Source organism: Diuraphis noxia, unplaced genomic scaffold (genome assembly GCF_037042655.1).
Source record: "Diuraphis noxia isolate RWA-SAM2 unplaced genomic scaffold, SU_Dnox_SAM2 contig0001, whole genome shotgun sequence".
In the NCBI taxonomy this organism is placed as follows: domain Eukaryota; kingdom Metazoa; phylum Arthropoda; class Insecta; order Hemiptera; family Aphididae; genus Diuraphis; species Diuraphis noxia.
The window spans coordinates 105,147,854-105,170,273 of NW_028301711.1; the positions used below are offsets into that span (position 1 = coordinate 105,147,854).

General features: G+C 28.9%; 2 protein-coding genes across 5 annotated transcripts; one reads left to right on the forward strand and one right to left on the reverse strand.

Moving 5' to 3' along the window:
• Positions 1-4,857: 4,857 nt before the first annotated feature.
• LOC149063080 (uncharacterized) lies at positions 4,858-19,027 on the reverse strand. 4 transcript variants are annotated; one of them, XR_016189407.1, is made up of 6 exons: positions 18,238-19,027; positions 17,959-18,174; positions 17,798-17,893; positions 17,525-17,692; positions 5,608-5,761; positions 4,858-5,510 (listed from the first exon to the last, which is right to left on the reverse strand). XR_016189407.1 is itself a non-coding variant. In XM_089216007.1 (4 exons), exons 2-4 carry the CDS (start codon positions 17,998-18,000, stop codon positions 17,495-17,497), a joined length of 336 nt encoding a protein of 111 aa, XP_089072133.1. In that variant the 5' UTR covers positions 18,001-18,148; positions 18,238-19,027; the 3' UTR covers positions 16,932-17,494. The 4 variants fall into 4 exon arrangements, 2 of the variants coding, with proteins under 2 accessions (XP_089072133.1, XP_089072132.1); XR_016189406.1 differs by having other exon boundaries at positions 17,525-17,723; XM_089216007.1 differs by lacking the exons at positions 4,858-5,510; positions 5,608-5,761 and having other exon boundaries at positions 16,932-17,692; positions 17,959-18,148.
• LOC149063081 (zinc finger MYM-type protein 1-like) lies at positions 13,567-17,442 on the forward strand. The gene is made up of 8 exons (XM_089215503.1): positions 13,567-13,714; positions 14,047-14,100; positions 15,014-15,154; positions 15,313-15,430; positions 15,539-16,054; positions 16,178-16,460; positions 16,545-17,252; positions 17,419-17,442. The coding sequence occupies exons 1-8, from the start codon at positions 13,567-13,569 to the stop codon at positions 17,440-17,442; spliced, it is 1,992 nt and encodes a 663-aa protein (XP_089071629.1).
• Positions 19,028-22,420: the final 3,393 nt, after the last annotated feature.

The window sequence follows — 22,420 nt, forward strand, 5'->3', positions numbered from 1 at the left end:
TTTGTTTAATTTCAATTTTTTCACGTTCAGTGGTAATACTTTGAAGTTGAGATATATAATTATTTTTTTTTGTTATAAGTCGAAGCTGTTTATCAATTTTTTTTATTGGAATGCTCTATGCTGAACGAAAAATATTAGACATCCATAATTCAAATGACCATACATATTAATATTATTATTTTATTATTATTATATTTTATTCTCAGTTTAAATTACACTGTAGTCCAGTATGGTAAAGTATTTGAGTAAATAGTATATTCCTTAATTATTATATGAATATATGGTAATAATCCTTACTTGTTTTTACTTACTTTGTTTTTAAATATTTATTTTTAAAAATGAGCGGGTAATGTATAATATGATATGATTATATGATAATAATAATATGATAATAATCCTTACTTTCTGATTGGTCGCTGAATTTTGCTCTTGATCCTCTCATGGGATTAGATGTGACAAGACGTGATAGTCCAAACATCCAATTACTTATAATATGTATGTATAACAATAAATGTTATTGTCGGAAGTATATACACTGATAATCAATTATCACCATATCTTCGGTATCGAATTTATTACTTGTAACTTCTGGTCTTTAAGTATATAATAAGTATATAATATAATATATATATAAGCGATAAGTATATCAATAATATCATGACCAGTCGTACTATTAGCATGGGGGAGAACTTGTGCAACATGATGGGGTATTTTGGGGCACAACTTAGGCTTAACTATCGTACTTACTGAATTGATTTGAATAGTTTATTATTTTTTACGCTGGAGCACAAAAATCCTAATAACTGCAGTCTGCAGTGCTGACTAGGTATAACGAATTTACACACAAACACCTCCCAAAACACCCCAACTTTGAGGAGTTGTATCTCGTCAACGGATAAACGAAAAATGAAAATTTAAACGTGATAATTCATAAGAAAAAAGCCTTACTAAATTATGAAATTTTCAGTATAGGTTGCCATTTGAAAATCAAAAGTTGATGGTGGTTTACCTAATAAATATAAGGGTGAAAAATATTAAATAGTTATATAATTCTAGAACAGCGTAAATCTAAAATTTTGAAAAAAAAAAATTTGAAAAAGTGCATACTTTTTGAGATAATGAGTGTTTTACGCTTAATCAATCACCCATACATATATGTTTGATTAAATTAAATGTATATAATACATATTAAACATTAAAATAATTACTATAAAATATTAGTTTTGAATATTTATGAAAAGTTACCGAAACGGTTCAAATAATATTTTATAGTCATTAATAAATATTTAATAACTTATCATCAACGAAAATTAAATATTTATTAATAATTGATATTTATTTTCAAATATTTTTTCAATTTTAAATAAATATATACATGCAGTGTGGGATGTTGATGTGTTATACAAAATAAGAGGCACTGTAGAAGCATTAGGTCAGTAGCAGCAGCATACAAATGATTTCTAAAAAGGTTAGGGGATTATCAAAAAAATTAGAAAATCGCCCACCCTTCAGTGAGTAGCATGAAGATCTCTTAATATTAACCAGTTTGACTGTTATACATCATATTGCTATCATAAAATATTGTTGAATTAAAGAAAACTAATTTTTTCTATTGCCAAAATATAATTCAATTCCTTTAAAACAACCCACAATTCTAAAATGATTTATATAGTACAACAATTATTTTAAAAGTAAGCTAATGAGCGTTAAGTATAACTGTAAAACTATACAAATTAGTAATGAAATAATAGATGAGGGATGTGTTAAGTAAGCCCATCTTCAGCTCCATCAATTATAACTTCATTATTGTTAACTTGCAAATTCATGCAAATTATTTGCAAAATTATAGCATCATCGACTTTGAAGGGCTGGGCTGGGTACAAAACGTTGAGAGTTTTCCCTAGCGGAAGACCTTACTTGCAAACTCTTGATAACCGTAGGAAATGTTTTAAAATCGGTTTGGAGTTTCTGGGTTGACTTTGAAGGGCTTGGCATAAAACATTAAAAGCTCGCCCTGGCCGAATAACTTACTTGCAAACTCTGAGAATGGACTTGCAAACTCTTGCTAACTGTTGGAAATGTTTTAAAATCGGTTTGGAGTTTCTGGGTTGACTTTGAAGGGCTGGGCACAAAACTTTGAAAGCTCGCCCTGGCCGAATAACTTACTTGCAAACTCTTGCTAATAATTTTCAAAATGTTTGAGCATAGTTGAAGGGCCAACTTCACGCACGTCAAGACTACAAGAGTAGGTCGTGAAAAGCAAAAAACAATGTCAATTAGTCAATTATTGTGATTTCCAGTTGATAATAATAATAACACAATCCATAATAGGATTTCCATGAAACAGTAATGCACGGTCTAATAAGATATTTTATATACCATATACACACATTGATGCGCCCCCAAACTTCTACCGTGGGGCGGTTAATCTGACGACTTGCGTTGGTTAATAAACTTATTAATATGTTACAGAATATTGAAAGAAAGCTTGTAAAATGATATAGACACGTATCTGGAATTTATTAGAAATAATAAATATAAGTAAACAGCAGTAATATATTAAATTCCTACACGCGTATACATGTACTTACAGTTATAATAACATAAATAACATAATAATAATAATGAAAATACAATAATAACAACAAATGATACGACCGTGCGGCTGATTATATAGAGACTGCGACGTAATTTGAAAACGTGTCATGGTCGGCTCATTTAACTGGCCCCCTCCACTATCGCAATATATGCATCAATATTATTATCATTTAAAACCTTATCAACTGTTAACAATCTGTGTTTAGTAGATTAATAATAATTTAGGAATACTTATTTGACACATTAAAATGTATATTTAATTAATTTTAATATTAATATTTTATTGTTTTGACGCTTTTTTTTAACATGGGCAAGTTTTTAAAATATTTTTTATTTATTTAATTGTACACTCAATATAATATAATATGTACTAATATACTGTATTATTTTGTTTTCTTTTTTAGATTATTGCAGTAATGAGAATGTATGTACACTTAATATTTTTATTATAATTTTTTAATTTTGTTAATTGTAATGATTTTATGAATTTTAAAAATATAAATTTAAATTGTTTTATTATGCTTACCTATATTTCTTTTTATTTAATTATATACATTGTAATTTTAATGTAAATTTATGTATTTTGAAATTGTTATGTGAATGTTTTTAATAAAAATTATATATATATGTTTAAATATTTATTGTTTTTTATGTTTACCTATATTAAGTTTTAATGCAGTGAATAATAAAAAAATTAAATAACAATATAATAATAATATTAATAAAAAGGTTTATACAATACATATTAAAAATATATTTACAAATTTACAATATGTCAGTATAATATGATTATTAATAAGTATTCCTAAATTATTATCAATCTACTAAACACAGATTGTTAACAGTTGATAAGGTTTTAAATGATAATAATATTGATGCATATATTGCGATAGTGGAGGGGGCCAGTTAAATGAGCCGACCATGACTAGTTTTCAAATTACGCGAGACGGCGGCATTCGAGATATCAGCATACGGTGATCCAGTGTAGTGGTATCAACACCAGACAGTAAATAAAAACGGTTTATATCACTAGAAAAAAAACGGTTTATATCAGTATCATGGAAGAAATGTGTCATATCTATTCGGCTTGGAATAAACAACAAATTATAATATCTCTGGCCGCCAAGTTCAAATATTTATTATATTTTTATAACTCAAACAATATTCGTTGATTCATTAATTTATTCAAATAGATAATTTTTAAGTACGCTTAGTTAATATAAATAATTAAGACTAGTAAGATATTGCATATTTGCATTCTAGAATTTATATTATATTATTCTATAGTTGCATGATAAAGTTTTCAGAGGATAGTTTATTCTAATTAATTGTTTTGTGATTTAATGTTTCTCACACCTTGCAGCTCCAATAACTGAAATATTTGTAATTAACTGTTTAAGTTAATACTAAATTATATCCTATGAGCTATGGGCTATTACCTACCAGGGTACAGTGGTTACACCAAGTCATAAAAAACTCAGAGGCAGCCTCTTGATTACTCCCCTTGATACACACACAACTACAAATACACAACTGAATAAAATATACATATAGGTTCTTAATTTCAATGATATTGGATACTTAACTATTTAGCAATTAGTTTTATTTATACCATATCAAGTGATAAATGACTATGATATTTAGATTATCCACGATTTTCTTGCATTTAATTAATAGCTCTGTAATCTTTACCTGATCTTGAGTAGTTTAAGACTTAATTTATCTATTGTATACTTTTACCTTAACTATTAGGCCTTCTTAAAGTTATTTTTTTATTAATTACGTTAATCAGTATATTAATAATGTACATTATACCATGCTATATAAAATATATTGTTAAACAGAATACAAAACTAAAAATTGAGGTAATGATTATACAATAATATCATGTAGTATTAATAGTATTATATATAATGCCTTGTTCTTTAAAATGATTTAACTGTCATAATAAATATCAAATATAAGTAAACAGTTACATGAAAGTAGGTAGAAGGCGGTTACATCAGTAGAATAGTTATTTTTATTTAACTTAAAAAAAAAATTAAAATGTAAAAGGTTTCATATGGATTCTTTTTATCAAATTATTCTCTATGAATTAGATGACAACCAACAAATAATTTAATAATGTTATTATATTGTTATTTGTTATAATAATGTTATTGTTTATGTTCACAATAAATACTTCAGTATTAGACCAAATTAATGTGTACCACAAATTGATTTGTATTTAATAGTCATCTATGCAATCAAGCCCGTAACCGGTGGAACTCCGGACCCTTAGAAATATACATTTATGCTCTTATTATGTGGAAATATATCTTATAAAATAGTAAATATGCAAAAATAAAATTTATTTTATCTTAATTATTTTCAACATTACTTATAAAGTATACATGATTGCTATTGAATTACAGTTTTTATCCTAAAAATCAATATTATATACAATTTTTTAAGAAATAAAATTAGTGTTAATACGATAATAAATACATAACAATTTAATGCGATTAGATAATTCACGACTATAAATAAGACTAAAAATACTATTTTACTATAAAATTTAACTAAAAAATAACATATTATGCATTTAAAAACCACTTATATATGCAATGAAAAATCACAAATACAAAATTAACATTAGAAAATTAGTATTTTTCAGTTATATTAGCATAATAGCATACATACCTACACATACTGTATACTGTATACATACATATACATACATACGTTCTGTCTTTTTACATTTAACTAAGTACCTATTTTAATGGCTAAGAATATACAATTATGTTTTTGTTTCATATTTCCCCCTATTTTATTATTAATTCTTGTTGGCTAACCTCCACCAAACTTTTTATTTTTCTTACTACTTTTTGTTCTGTATCATTGTCCATTGAGATGCTTAAACAAGGCTGTATCTAAAAAAAAAATACATTAATATCTAATTTTACAGCAAAACAATTTGATTATTTAAATATTTTTATATGTAATTATTATTATGATAATAATAGTTACCAATAATAATGACATGAATTGTTTGATCCATAAAAGCAAATTTGTTTGAATTTTTCCCCTCATAATTATATAATGAGCCACATTGGGGAGTAAACAATAATCTAAGCATTTAAGCAGTAGTATCTTCAATTGTGAAACAACCTCATTGCTTGAGCTGTTCAATCAAATAAAAAAAATCAACAATTATAATTATATTGTTAATTCATCAAATGTTAAACTCATATAAAAAATTATTTAAACATTGCATACAATTAAACATCTTGATGCAGCTCATTTTAAAGATTCATCTAAATGTTGAATCATGGGCATGCGCACGGGTGGTGCAGGGTATGCAAATGCACCACCTGCGGATTTATAGCCTAGTGTTTGTTACAGAAACAATTAACAAATTATTTATTCAATTATGTAACTAATTATACATTTTTTCATACTTTGGGATTTTGGAATAAATCAATAATGAAAAAGCATAAATGCCATTTGAAATTTTTTCTTATCAATTATAGTATATCTGCGTTTGTAACCACGGTTGTATTTCAGTTTCTATAACTGCAGACCGTGGTAATGTCATACCCATGAACATTAGTGGAAGGACGCCAAACACGGCCGAACGAAGCGTAAAAACATGGTCCGGAATTATCGCATTCCGCCAGAATGCGCGTCGGACAGTAGTGATGTCGTTTTTACATGTACAGCATAGGAAATTTATTGTTTTTTTATTATTATAATCTAAATAACGAAACTTATGAATAATTACTATAGAACGTTTTTTCATGACCAAGTTGTTCTCGATCGAATATATGTGTTTCCAATAATATACGACTTCTATAAAAAGAGATATAGTTGTTTCAAAAAATAAATTCGAATTTTTTATACATACCTAGCCTATAGGTAATTATAATATCAATTCATGCGTTTTATTACGATTCTCTAATCGCTGTTACCAAATTATACTATATACATTTTATTATATTTGCTGTCACTGCTTACGAATTACGATTGTATGACTGGCATCTACATTCTACATAATAAGCTAAAGCTTCAAAGGCTCAATGTCCATATTATATCCATAATCCATTTGGAGGATAAAATATAATATTCCGAGAAAGTATATTTATAATGAATAAATAACATTTTATAACTAATTCAGTCATGATGTTTACACTTATTTCTGAATTAGTACTTACAAAGTCGTAAGAATCTCGTAAATCGCAAATTAAATCTAGTTCACATCACAACCACAGACTATAGTCTGTGTCACAACTAGATCGAACATATTTGTAATACAATATAATATTATACATTATTATAAATGTTATGCCTTACCTATGATTCAATTAAATATGAAAATATTTTTTAACGCCATAAGAAGAGAATAACTTACTTATAACAGTAAATACTTCTATAACTAATGATATATTATGTAAAGTAGGCATTTTATGAAAAGTTGCGTAACTATAATAGTTATTTAGACACTGACATTGTCAATCAACAAATGTGTTCAATAAATGATTGATGTAGGTTTGTAAAATAATCTAATACAGCTTATTATGTAACTTCTCTGTTAAATTTATTAAAAATTAATTTAACAAGCTAAATTAACTTGGCTGACTTTCGATGTAGTCTTGTTTTTTCTTTTTTGGTATTTTCAATTGAATTCTTTCGAGAGCAAATAAAATGCATTCTCGTTACTAAAAAAAAATTTTTTATCGGCACTTCAAAAAAACATTCTCATAAAAATTGAAAATTTCAGTGGTCTATAAATAACTCAAAAAAAATCAAAAATTTGTGAAAATTAAACAGTATATAAATAAAACTAACATAAACATTTGGTGAAAATCTCAAATATTTACAGTGATTAGTATTTGAATTACAATCATACAAAAAAAAATCGATTTGGTCGAAAACTGGTTTTGCGTAAAAATTCCCGTTTATCTGTCATTTTTTTTTTCTCGATTTTTTGAAAACTATTGGAAAATGTTTACTTTTGACCTCTATAATGCACCAAGGATATTCACTTTTACATCGGAAACCACCCCCAAAGTTTGAAATTTAAGCATTATTACACAGACACAAAAAAAAAAAAAACACACACATCATAGTAAAATCAATACATTCATCACTTCGTACAGAATCTAAAATTGAATTCTTAGCAGAGGTAGATAATTGTATGCCTTCAATAATAATACCAAATGATTAACTAATAACTAAAATATTAAATATTAGAACAAATTATAAATTTTGTCGGTAAGTACTAAATTAAAACAAATATAATTCAGATTTAGGATCTTACATTGGGCGCCTTAAACATTGTTGTTTTTATTATACCTTGCCATTTATTAATTTTAATTTTGGATTTGTAGCCCTCTCGACATCCAGGAACAAAACAGTTTCTGAACATTTTATATAATAATATTATTGTACTTGCTACAAAGTACAATTCACGAATAATAATAATAGGTATTATATCTTAATTCGTGCTACAAGAACATAATATTTTACATTTTTTAGGTCAGAGGGCACTTAAGTCAGGAACAACAAAAATATATTTATACGCGTTGACATTTATTGCATATTATTATGAAAAATTATTACATTTATATATATATATATAATAAATAATTAATACACAACACTTTGCCAGTATCCCGCCACTATCGGGACCGCCTGGCGTAAAATAAAAAATAATAATTAGTGCTCAAATACAAATAAAAAGCGACGAGCGCCACGGCCTACAATATCGCCGAATGTCGCTGGACTACTACAAACGGCTGTCGGCTAGGCGTCCGATAAAATAATAATAATGATAGAAATAATAATAATAATAATAATAGTAGTGGCCGTTCGGGAAATATCCCGCTACAACTCGGCCTTCCTGACAATATTGATCGACCTCGATCATGGTCTTATTCTATAAAATTTATATAATAACAAAATAATAATTAAAATGTTTAATAAAGTATACAATTACAAATTAAAATAATTATTAGTCATTTTTTCTTAAATGTAACCCAGGGTTTTATGTCTCGGGCAGCAATAACGGTATTTAAGGGTATTTGTGTTACTTGATATCCGTCAATATCAGCCACAACATATCTATCGTTGGGTAATATTTTAAGTATCTTATATGGTCCCTTAAATTTTGGTATAAGTTTTTTACATGTATTTGGAGTTGTATCAACGTTTTTTACCATAACATAGTCACCTATAGAATAAGTATTGGCTTGTTTATGTTTAGCATCATAGTAGGCTTTATTTTTTAATTGGTTTTGTCGTGTAGTATCAAATGCGTTTTGTCTAGTTGTTTCAAATTCTCTATCGTTGTCATTTTCGTTTAATGTTTCTAAATAAATTTTAATATAGTCATTAGTGTTTCCTACTTGATTCATACCAAAAAGAAGTTTACTTGGTGTATTGTTGATAGATCTATTGTGAGTATTATTTATTGCAAATTGTATCTTATTTAGATGTTCGTTCCAATTTTGGCTATGTTCATGCATCAACTTAGATAGCATTACCGTGAGACTACGATTATATCGCTCTACTTGGCCATTTGACTGCGGCGATCCTACTGCAGTCATAATATGTTTAATTTCGTGTTGCTCACAAAATTCTCGGAAAGCGTCAGATCGAAAGCACGATCCACGATCGGATATAATTTTAACTGGCTTGCTGTAGTATGAAAAATATTGTGCTAGTTTTAAACAGGTCTCTTTAGTGGTGACAGAACGAACGGGATATAAAATCAGAAATTTACTAAAAGCGTCTTCAACGACTAGAATATACCTAAAACGATTTTTTGTTTTATTGAGCGGCCCGTAATGGTCGATGTGAATAGTTTGGAATGGCTTATTGTCTTTGTCAATTATGTTTAACAATCCTTCTACTTTCCCTTCCTTGGGAGAAAATATAATACATTTCAAGCAATTATTTATGTATTTTTTTACATGTTCAGCCAACTTCGGAAACCAATAAACTTGTTTTATATATTCTATTGTACGATTAACACCAATGTGACACATATCATCGTGACATGTTCGGATTATTTGTTCATACATATCAGCTGGAACATAGAACAAAAGTCTGTTACCGTGTTTCTTATACACTAACCCATTACGCATCTCAAATAAGGGGTGTTCCGATTTTTCGAGTATTTTAATTAAATTTTTAATTTCGGGGTCAGTACTTTGCCTAATAGCGAGTGTCTGGTTAAAAGTACATCCTTCCAATACCAATATATGTCGACAACGACTTAATGCATCTACGTGTTGCATTTTTGACCCAGGACGGTGTTCTATCTCATACGAATAATTTTGTAGAAATAACGCCCACCTTGCAATACGCGGGTTGATATCTTTTTTACGTAAAGTTAATGTAACGCTGTTGCAATCAGTAACAACCTTAAAGTGGACACCTTGTAAATAAATATGGAATCGTTTAACAGCATTAACTATCGCTAACATTTTGAGTTCGTAACTGTGGTATCTAGATTCTACGTCAGTGGTTCGATGGCTATAATAGAAAACAGGGTGGAAATTATTGTCATTTTGTTGTTGCAGCAATATTGCACCATACCCTTGACTACTCGCGTCACAATGTAATTCGGTTTGAGCGTTAGGGTCATAAATAGATAAGAGTGGTTGAGCATTAAGTTTTAATTTAATAATATCGAATGATTTTAGTTGTTCCTCCCCAAATTCATAAATAACATTTTTTTTTAATAACTTATATAATGGTTGAGTTAATAACGCAAAGTTTGGGATGAATCGCCGGAAGTAAGATGCAAGTCCGATAAAACTATGGAGTTCTTTTTGATTCGACGGTATAGGGTAATTATCAATAATAGCAACGTTTTTTGGGTTTGGCTGAATGCCGTCAGCATTAACGCGGTAACCTAAATAAATAACTTCGGATTTTAAAAATTGAGTTTTATCTAAGCGAATTTCCAATTTTTGGTTTTTCGTGGTGGTTAATATTCTAGCTAATATATCGAGATGCTCGTCTATTGTTTCAGTGGCCACCATAATGTCGTCAAAATAAACAATTACTTCTTTTTTCTGATAAATTCGTCAAAAATATTTTTAATAAATCTACTAAAACAAGGAGGACCCGTCGCTAAACCAAATGGCAATTTTAAGTATTCAAATTGTCCTAATGGAGTTGTAAAGGAAGTATATTTTATTGAATCTTTAGCTACATAAATATGATGAAATCCGTCTTTTAAATCAAAACAAGTAAAATATTTTTTCCCACGGAGTAAATCCAGATTATCGTCAATTAACGGCAATGGATACCTATCCTTTACAATATGTTTATTGAGCTCGCGATAGTCGACACAAAGTCGCAGATCTCCACTTTTTTTCTTTACAAGAACAATCGGGCTACTATACTCGGACGTATAATGTGTTTTTTAAGCATGTCATCAAGTATTATTTGTAATTTTTCTTTTTCATAAAATGATAATCTTCGTGGACGGAAATAAAAAGAATTATGCGCTTTTAGCTGTATATGCATTTTAGGGAGGTCATCATCAATATCCTGTGCACAATGTTTAACATAATTATTAATATAAATTCGTTTTACACTGGTAATACCTAACGCCATTACTTAATTTATCATTTATATTCAAGTCAATGTCAAGTTCACTATAATTATTCAAGTCAAAATCTAAAGATAATATTTCGTTAAATGGAACGTTGTCAGTTTGTTTAAAAGTGATAATAAATTGTCCATCTATTACTGATAAGTTAACTCGAGGGTGTGCAAGAAAATTCCGTCCTAACAGACAATCAGTTTGAATTGTGCTATCAGGTACTACTTTAAAGTTCAAATTTATTGGTGTATCAAGATTGACATGGTGTAAGTCAGCAAAAAATTCATCAATAATGTTAAGCATAGAACCATTTATACCAATTAAACCTGAGGGAGGTGGTTTAATACCAGATGTATATGAGACTACCATTAATTTAAGGAGGCTAACAGGGCTACATGTGTCTATAAGAGCAGTTATACTAGAACAATTACCATTAGGATACATAATTTTGGCACTTAATGTATACGGGGGTACAATATCTTGGGGGTCTTTCCAATATTGACACATTCTCATCATGATCACTCGTCTGACTGGCTGGATGTTGGTTACTTCTATTCTGTGGACAATCTCGTGCTAGATGTCCATGACTATTGCACCGGAAACAGGATCGTTTTTCATTTCGTTGTACTTTGGCTGTGCACGCTGGAGCAATATGACCTTTTATACCACACCGGTGGCATGTGACGTTGGACATATCCTTTGGTACACTGGACTTCATCTCAGGTGGTAAACGTTGAACGGTATCACGGTTCTTAACATCTGTGTGACGGTTGGACGAAAAACCATTGTTCTTATTGAACGATTCCGTAGTTTCTGCTGACCGAAATCGACTAGACCTTGCATTTCGCAAATTATTATACGATTTTATATCTGTCAATAAATCATCTTCACTCATATGAGTTTGAGCCATGAGGTAATTACACATATCGTGATAATATAATCCCTCAATTATTTGCATTTTAACTTCTCTAAACGGCAATAAAATCTCGCGACATAACCGAGCTTTGTGGTGGAAGTACTCAATAACACATTCACCTTTCAACTGAACACGACTAGACATTATTTTTACACGATCAACAGTACATTGCTCATGTCCCACAAAAGTGTTAGTAAATTGATCAACAAAACTAGTCCAGTTCGAAAAAGTACGACCAACGTACCAATTATGGGATGGGCCTATGAGCTTCGACCGAACTGTTTCTAATTTAAAATTATCAGGCCAATTGTGTAATTTTGCTACACTCTCAATCGACTGCAACCATGCTCGAGCCTCCGCGTTAGACACACGTCCGGAAAAATCAGTAAGTGAGTGATTAAAATCTGGCATAACATAGTAACCATTATTATTGGGTACACATGATTGCACAAGCGGTGGTGTACTATCATTTACCAATCTTGACAACAACACTTTGTTTTGTTCCATTAGCGATAACAGTGCATTGGTTAATAACTGATTGTCAGCTGGTACTGGGTGCGACTGTGGTAACACTGACGATGGTCGTTGAGAATCGGTATCTTCATTCGCTCGATTATTCACTGACGTTATGACGTCACTAGAACTGGGCAAAACCGAACCATTACGCAATCGTCTCGGCGACAAAACCTCGTGACCAGCTTTAGACGTTGAAGCCGAATTTTCGCTCATTTCGACTTATAATGAAATAATACACACTTACGTTCTAATTTCGAAACACCTTGATTTCAAATACTACCCAAACGAATTCCACTTCTGAATTTGTAGGTCAGAGGGCACTTAAGTCAGGAACAACAAAAATATATTTATACGCGTTGACATTTATTGCATATTATTATGAAAAATTATTACACTTATATATATATAATAAATAATTAATACACAACACTTCGCCAGTATCCCGCCACTATCGGGACCGCCTGGCGTAAAATAAAAAATAATAATTAGTGCTCAAATACAAATAAAAAGCGACGAGCGCCACGGCCTACAATATCGCCGAATGTCGCTGGACTACTACTAACGGCTGTCGGCTAGGCGTCCGATAAAATAATAATAATGATAGAAATAATAATAATAATAATAATAATAATAATAGTAGTGGCCGTTCGGGAAATATCCCGCTACAATTTTATTCTTGCGAGTTGTGATAAGACGCAATCATTGATATTATATTGCCTATACATAGATATAATATATATTACAAAATTTGAATGCATGTTTTAAAACAACTATATCTCTTTTTATAGAAGTCGTATATTACTAGAAACACATATATTCGATTGAGGACAATTTGGTCTTAAAATAACGTTCCATAGTAATTATTCATAAGTTTCGTTATTTAGATTATAATATTAAAAAACCAATAATTTCCCTATGCTGTACATGTAAAAACGACATGACTACTGTCCGACGCGCATTCTGGCGGAATGCGACAATTTCGGACCACTTTCATATGCACAGTTCGGCGTCCTTCCTGATTCCTCTAATGTTCATGGTCATACCATTGTTCTATGGTAGTAAAGTAAGTTGTTCTCATCACACGGGTGATATAGATAATATTATCTACAGTATTTGATATTTGTGATAAAAATTGTATTGGTGTTTTTACTTATTGATCTTTTTTTCATTCGTCAAAGTTTGAGTAGAAAAACCACGATTATAAAACAATTAAAACATAATGAGTGAAAAAAGAAAAAAAACATTATTTGATTTCTTTCAAAAAAAAACAAAAATGTAGTGATGATACTAATACTAATACTCATAGTATTGTTGTGAATTCAAAAGGTAAGTAAATAACTGGCACCATCAATTTCAATTTCAATAAATTATTATTTATTATTGTGTTATATTATCAACATTTTTATTAATTATTTAGATGATTTGGATGTAGACGATCCAGTGTGTCTTCCCCTGGCTTCATCTCAAGAAGGTAATACTATACTACTATAGTACCTAAGTATTTACAAATTAATTATTTCTATGCTGAAAGAATATTATTTGTCATACCTAATTAACAAATTGTTATAAATATAACCCTGTTTTTAGATCGTTGTAACTTACAATGTATAATATTATTAATTTAAATTTAGGTATTTAGTTTTTTCAAATATAATTGAATTGTTATGTTTTATAATTATAAGTAATATTAATATAATAATATTTATGCTAGGTTTTGATAATAGATGTTTATCTAATGATTAATATGTCCTAATATGTGTTTCATGTTGTGATTAAATATTTTGTATTTAACTTATAAAATATAATTTTAATAAAAAAAAAAAAAATTTTTTTTTAAAATGTTGTTGTTATTTGTTTATTATTAATTAAATGTGTTAACTGTGTTTCAGTGTTTGTAAATTTATGTCTGTTAATTGTAATTGTTCATTTAACTTGATATTCTTGACAGAATTAATGCATGGTTCTGTTATAACTTATAAATTATAATTTTTTTATTTATCAGGTACAGTAGTATTTTATGTTAATAAGTAATTTAGACATACTAACATTAGTTCTATTAGTTCTAAGTTTTATTTTCAAAATATATTTATTTCAATTTATTGAATTAATTATTTTGCTATGTATATAATTTAGTAATTCTATAAAGTTTTCAAGCATTTTATACAATTCTTAAAAAGATTTGGGTAATTTAATTAAATAACTTATATTTAATTACATATTTTGTTAAAGCTTTATTCTTCTTAGAAATTGTATAATGTGTTAATTTGACTGTTTTTATTAATTTGTATTATTTTATGTGTAATCAACTTATGTATTCATTCATACTAATGGCTAATAAAACTATAACATTATTTATTGTTTCTTATAAAAATAATAATTTATAGAGCATGAAAAAACATCTGGACTACCATGCCATCCTGATGACCCAGCAAATGTTTTACCAACTTTTCAGTTAGAACTTAAGTCTCGCATTCACCGTGGACCTTATCAACCAGTATTTGATTTTTATCCTAGAACTAAGTTTGGTAGAAATGATAGAAGTTTCATGAAATCCTGGTTTTCAACATTTAAATGGATAGAATATAGTCCTATGGTGGATAGAATTTATGCTTTTCATGTCGAGTTTTTGATGCTTCTGATGGCCGAAATAGTGGACAAATTGATAGGACTTTTTCTCACATAGGTTTTAAAAATTGGAATAATGCGACATCCAGATTAAGAGAACATCAAAAATCTAAGCACCATATAAACAGCACAGAATCAATAGCAAATTATTTGAACTCAAAATCAATTGATGTTGTGTTAGAGGAATCCAGAATTAAAACTTTAGAATAAAGAGAAAAACAACGTCTTCTTAACCGTAGCATTCTACATCGTTTAATAGACATTACAATTTGTTTGGCTAAAAGCGGCAAACCTTTTCGAGGACACCAAGAAAACTCGACAAGTGTAAGTAAAGGATTATTCTTAGACTTTGTGGATGTATTAAAAAAGTATGATGTTACACTTAGAGATCATCTAACCCATGGGAAGAAAAATGCATCATATTTAAGTAATAGAATACAAAACGACTTGCTACAATCTATTAACAATGTTATGAAAAGAAAAATTGCGTTAAATGTATGTAATAAATCAGTGTCAGTGTGTGCTGATGAAACTAGTGACGTGGGTCATTATGAGCAAATGGCTGTAATTGTAAGATATTTTGATGATGAAAAGAACAAACCTGTTGAAACATTTATTGGCATTCAAAGATTAACATCAGTTGATGCTTTATCAATTTTTAATAATCTAACTACAAAAATTAGTGAAATCAATGTGACTTGGCAATCAGTTTTAGCTGTGTGCTTCGACGGCGCTAGTGCAATGTCTGGAGAAATAAATGGAGTTCAAATGAAAGTCAAAGAGGTTAACTCAAAAATACAGTATGTACACTGCTTTGGTCACTGTCTCAATCTTGTTTTGGTAGATTCTTTGGGCAATAAAAATCGTGTAATTTTTGATTTTTTTGGTTATATTCAAATGATATATAATTTCATTGAATGTAGTCCAATTCGTCATGCAGTGTTGGAAAAAATTGCAGAACAAACAAATAAAAAACTTAAATCTCTTAAATCACTATCTACGACGAGGTGGGCATGTAGATCGGAAGCAATAGAAGCAGTAGACCAAAACTTCAATTCTTTGATTCTATGTCTCTTGGAAATAGCTAAAAACACACATTTATCTGATGTAAGAGTTAAAGCAAAAGGTCTTGTTCATCAAATAAAGAGTTACCATTTTATTTTTTCATTAACAGTTTTAAAACCTATAATGGTTCAAATACGTGTTGTAAGTGAAAGTTTACAATCGCCAAATTTGGATCTTCTAACTGCCGTACAATTAATAAATGGTCTATAAAATGCATTAACCAAGTTTAGATCAGATGACAATTACTTCACAAGTTTGTATAACAAAGTTTTAGAAGTCTGTAATGAACACAATATAGAAATTCCAAGTGTAAAAAAACGAAAAATATCAAAAAAAATTAACGACAGCAGTACACAGTACATCAGCACTGACAAAAAAAGTGAAATGAAACACTTTGTTTATTTTGTAGTTTTGGATAATTTGTTAAATGGAATTCAAGAACGTTTCAGTCAGGAAACATTGACTCTTATCACTGCAGTTGGTCATCTTATAAATTTTGAACTGAGTAAATCAGATATAACAACACTCTCAACTACATTTGATTTGAGTGCCTTAGATATTGAAGGAGAGTATAATATTTTGAAATCACTACCAGATTTTAACCAGGGGTCTTCTACTATGGTAATTCATAATTGGCTAGACAAGTTAAATAAAAATGACTTATCTAAAAGTTTCCCAAACATTTTTAAAACTCTATCACTTTTTGTTACAATTCCGGTTACTAGTTTTAGCTGTGAAAGAGCGTTTTCAAAATTAAGTTTAGTCAAGAATAAATTGAGGAATCAGATGTTACAAGAACGTCTTGAGTGTTTATTAATGATATTTGTGGAACAAGAAATGGCTACAAATTTAGATTATGAAGAAATCATCGAAGAATTTAAAACCTTAACTCCTGCCATACGTCGTCTTGAACTTCAGTTCCTATATTATATTGTATTATCCTATGACCTATATTATAACTCTTATAACTATAAATAAATAATTAATAAATGATATTGGTTACTTTATTCTTTTTTTTATGATGAATATCATCTTGTATATGTTTTAAGGTTCTTATTGTTATAAAAATATACAAAATAAAGTAAAAAATTATTTCTAGAGAAATCACACCAAATATTTCTAATATTTTAGGTTTAGGAAAACATTTTAGATGATAGCAAAAATAATAGAATAACCTAGGTATAAATAGTAAAAATTAAATGCACCATCTGCAAGCAATGTCTGCACACGCCTATGTGTTGAATGTCATTTAAAGTGACAGCAGTATTAGTAAATTGTTCTCGGTTGAAATTGTGAGATACCGTAGCATCATTTTCTGATCTGGTCAACAACAATTTATTGAGCAAATCATTGGTTTTCCAATGTTCTTGTAACTGTAATATCATCAGTTGTTTTATTACCGATCTATATTTTATGAATAAATTTATTATTTATAAAGCAATACTTAAAAATAATTAATAAATATTTTTGTTAATTACCTTATAAATTTTTTGATTCATCGCGGTTATTTGACAGAATTTGATATGATGGGAAATTTGATAGTGAGGCAAATAGTGGAGGTGAAAACTGATCATCTATAAAAAAAATTACTTTAAAAAAATTTGAATTGATAATTATTAAATATGGAATTAAAATATACCTGCAGATTGTATTGATTTTGAAGTGTGGGCTTTTGGAACATCAAAACTAGGCAACTCTGAATCCCTTAAATAGTGGCTAGTAAATCCTTCCTGTGCCACTTCCATGGTTTCCTGAAGGTGAATATTGCATAGATAGATTATTGATATTTTCTCGCTTTTCAATTTGCATGCTCTTGCTCTCATGAATATCTTTATAACAATGGCACCATAAATAGCTAAAAATACCAATAACAATAATTAATTAGGTATACATAAATTATTATGTATAAGATATTTACTCATGTATAAGGATTTTGCACCAGATGGAGAATTTGGCATATTATCAAATAAAGGAAACTCTGAATCCTTAAATCATAAAGCTTCTTTCAATGTCTGAATATTAATGAATCCAATTGCCATTACTACTCTAAATTTCTGAACTAGATATTTGTTTCCACTTCCCAATTCATATCACATGTCCTGGTCCTGTGTACTATAAACATTGGCTATTACTTCAGCAGTTATAACCTATAAAATGAAAAAAAAAACGCAATAACCATAAATAATTTTACAATTAAAAACCAATTTAAAAGAACAATACATGAATATCAAATATATGAAACCCAAAGAAGCATCATTGATTTTAAATACTTGAAAATTATAAAAAAAATATATCTTTAAAGCGCCCTTCCTCCTTTTACATACGGACTGAGGACCGTCAATGGTGTAGTTAACGCTGAGATATGCAAAGGTAGGCATGTTCAAGATAAATTAGGTAAAAATAAGATTGTTATAAGCAAAAGTTAATAGTTTATAAATTTAACTAGTTGTTAATGCCCACTGTAGTAACCAGTCGTCGCTCTCACTAGTTACTGCAATACTTCTTTAACGACGAGTGCACAATGTCGGTACAACGTCGTATGGTTCAGGAACGGAAGAGGTTTAGAGTTTGATTAAATTTAACAAAATGTTAAATTGTTTATTAAAAGTAAATAATTAATATAAAGTAACTTTAATAATAATACATATAAGTTGAAGTGTTTCGACTTAGTATTGAAATAGTAAACCGGAGAGACTGTGTGTGGAACGTTTCCCTAGAGGCTCTTAGTAAGCATGGGTGAAACGTTTGAGTCTGAAACTAGCTCTGGTCCTGCTGTAATAAGTACTCCTATATATATGAGACATGCAGTGATTAAGGAGAGGATGATTGACGTCATAGGAATGGCGTGATGTGCCTAAACTCGGCCTTAGCAAATCAGGTGGCAGCATCAATGTCCCGATCTGGTGGCGTGATGCTGTTATGACCGACTGTACTTTGGAACGACGTTATTTTATGTAAAACGTCGGTTTACTACACCACTCTTAAAGATATGTCTTAGTTACTTGCATAATTGTATGTTAAAAAATAGATCCCATTTTACTAAACAATAATTTATAATTTATAATTTATACAACCATTCATAACTACTTACAATGTATTAGTTTGTTTATGTGTATTTCTTATTAGTTTTTATTATCTATTCAAAATAGATAATTTATTAATATATTTATTGCATATGACACAAGTGAAGTTTTCATTTTTCAATTCTTTAGTCATCAATTTGTAACGTACACTCCCTACACATACATTATGAACTTTTCGCTGACATTTATTACATTTTTCATCCAAGTAAAATTCACTTACCTATTTTCTGCACACATAATGCATCTTTCACTGATGTTTTCAGAGTATAGGTATCAAACATCGATACCGCAATGTATTTCTCACATAAACATCCTTTGAAAAGCTCTGCGTAAACATTGGACTATACATACTACAATAAAACAACACAAACACTCCGCAGTTGTTACTTGTTACTATCATTCTGTAAAGGATACTCTATTGTCTTAAGAATAATTTTATGTAGCAAATATTTCGCTTTTGCATTATCACACGTTGAAAACAACATTTTTAGATTCTGAGCGGAGCTATGAATGTATTGATTTTACCACAGAATATATGAAATATAAAATATTAATATTAATCAATATTAATATAATATAATATTATTAAATTAATTAATATTAATATAAAATATTTCATATATTCTGTGATTTTGCAATGATGTGTGTTTTTTTTTTTCGTGTGTGTCTGTCATCACATTTTGGGGCAGTAAAAGTGCTTCGACTTCAGTACCTTGTTCGATCAGAAAGTGACGTACGTGAAGTTGGCCCCCCCACATCAACCCAGAAACTTCAAACCTCTTTAGAAAAATTGCTACTTATTTGCTAGAATTTGCTATGTAGTTTTTAGAATTTGCATGGTTTTGGTTTTCCCAGCAAAAACATTTTTCACTCGGGGGGGCCAACTTCACTGTAGCCCCCCCCACATTTACTCAGAAACTTCAAACCTCTTTAGAAAAATTGCTACTTATTTGCTAGAATTTGCTATGTAGTTTTTAGAATTTGCATGGTTTTGGTTTTCCCAGCAAAAACATTTTTCACTCGGGGGGGCCAACTTCACTGTAGCCCCCCCACATTAACTCAGAAACTTTAAACCTCTTTAGGAAAATTGCTACTTATTTGCTAGAATTTGCTATGTAGTTTTTAGAATTTGCATGGTTTTGGTTTTCCCAGCAAAAACATTTTTTATAAAAAAATATTTTTTTTTTATTCCTAATATATTTATATCATTTTTAAATCTCTTTAGAAAAATTGCTACTAACTTTTTATTTTTTTTTTTATTGAATAAAAACATGATGAATACGTGTTTTTTTAATTTTATTTTTTCTTATGTTTAAAAAATTATATTTATTCTCATTATTAGAATGAAAACAAAAAATAAAATATAAAATATTTTTTTCGATTCATTCTTCCATCAACAAATATAATAGAGTATCATGTTGGCCATTGGGTGTATAATAACAAAATAGTTTATTATAAAAATTAAAGTCTAATGAACTACATTATAATAAACATTATTAATTATAATCATTTATCTGTTATATATTACTTTTTTACGTCCTGAAGTTGACACCTTGAGTATGGTTGACCAAATTCAAACTTGTGCCAATAAGGTTTTGCAGATTTCATGCAACAATTTGAAACATAAGTTTTAGAATTTGTAACATTGCTTTATGTCCACAACTTTCAACATAGTTTTGGATGCCAAATTTATTGCGTCATTTTTAAGCATGTCTGTTGATGTTGGTATTGTCATAGATGGTTATAACATCAATATTAATGACTCATCAAATATTATTTTAATAATTAATAAACAACACGTCAATGAACTTGGCCCACCCACTTTACGCAATCCACTGCAAATATATGTCAAAAAATAGCGAATACTTATTACTTAGCAATTAATAGCAAGTTGGTTTTCAAAATTAGTAAGTCAAAGTGCTTGCGGAAACTATGCAACAAAATAGTTCATATTTAACTTCTAATTGCATAATACTCAGAAACGTTAATAAAATTTAAAAATTATTTCAATGGCCTACAATATTCACTCAAAAAGTCTTAAATTGTATTTTACTAATTTTAAATTGTCATCTTTATTTTGTTAGTTTTCTATAGCTTCAGCCGTGCTAATAGGTATTTAATGCACCGCTGTGTAAAAAATTGATATGACATAAAATTTTGTGTTTTGCGTTAAGTTTTAAGTTGTTGAACATGAAAATACCATTTTTTTTTTACTGTTGGATATGGCGATGTTTAAACATTAAACTTCTATGATGATTAAAATGAAGTAATAGTCAATAGATAATAATATAAATTATAATTAACCTGCAGACTCTTCTTTTTAATTGATACCTAACTATGATTCATACTCCATAGTGTAATGATTATACTTAAATTGTGCTATAAAATATTAAAATAATTGTATTGTCAATGTGTTTAATGTTCCTAATAATATAATATTATGTCAAAAGTAATATTTATTTATTATTATAAGTAAAACAATAAACTATTGATTCACAACCTATATAGAATACAAACAAACAATTTTTAATTAGTTAAGTACTTAAAAAATAATAATGTTCACGATAATAATTATGAAATATTCAAGTATGGTGGGTGTACCTAATAATATGTATTAGGTACTGTATTGTCTGTATTATCGGTATTTTTACGGTCTCTCAGAGACGTCTCTGTTGCGATTATAAGTGTTGTTTTAAGTTTTTAACTTAGTGCACTAATTATTTTGATGTACTAAATTTTAATTGAAATTTCATAATCGTTGAATTTCACTATAATAATAACTTAAAATAATAATAATAAATAATAATAATAATATTAATAATAATAATACTACAACATTTTTATTTATTTTTTGGTCGCCCCAGTTGTAGAAATCTTTTATAATATTACTTCTTCTTTTAAGCTTTTCCTGTCCGACGACATTTTTGAAACGTAGTTTCTTATGGCGCGATGTGAACAGAGGGGCCCTTGCCCAGAAAAACAGTGCGTAACGAAAATAAAAGCGTTAGTCGCTATCAT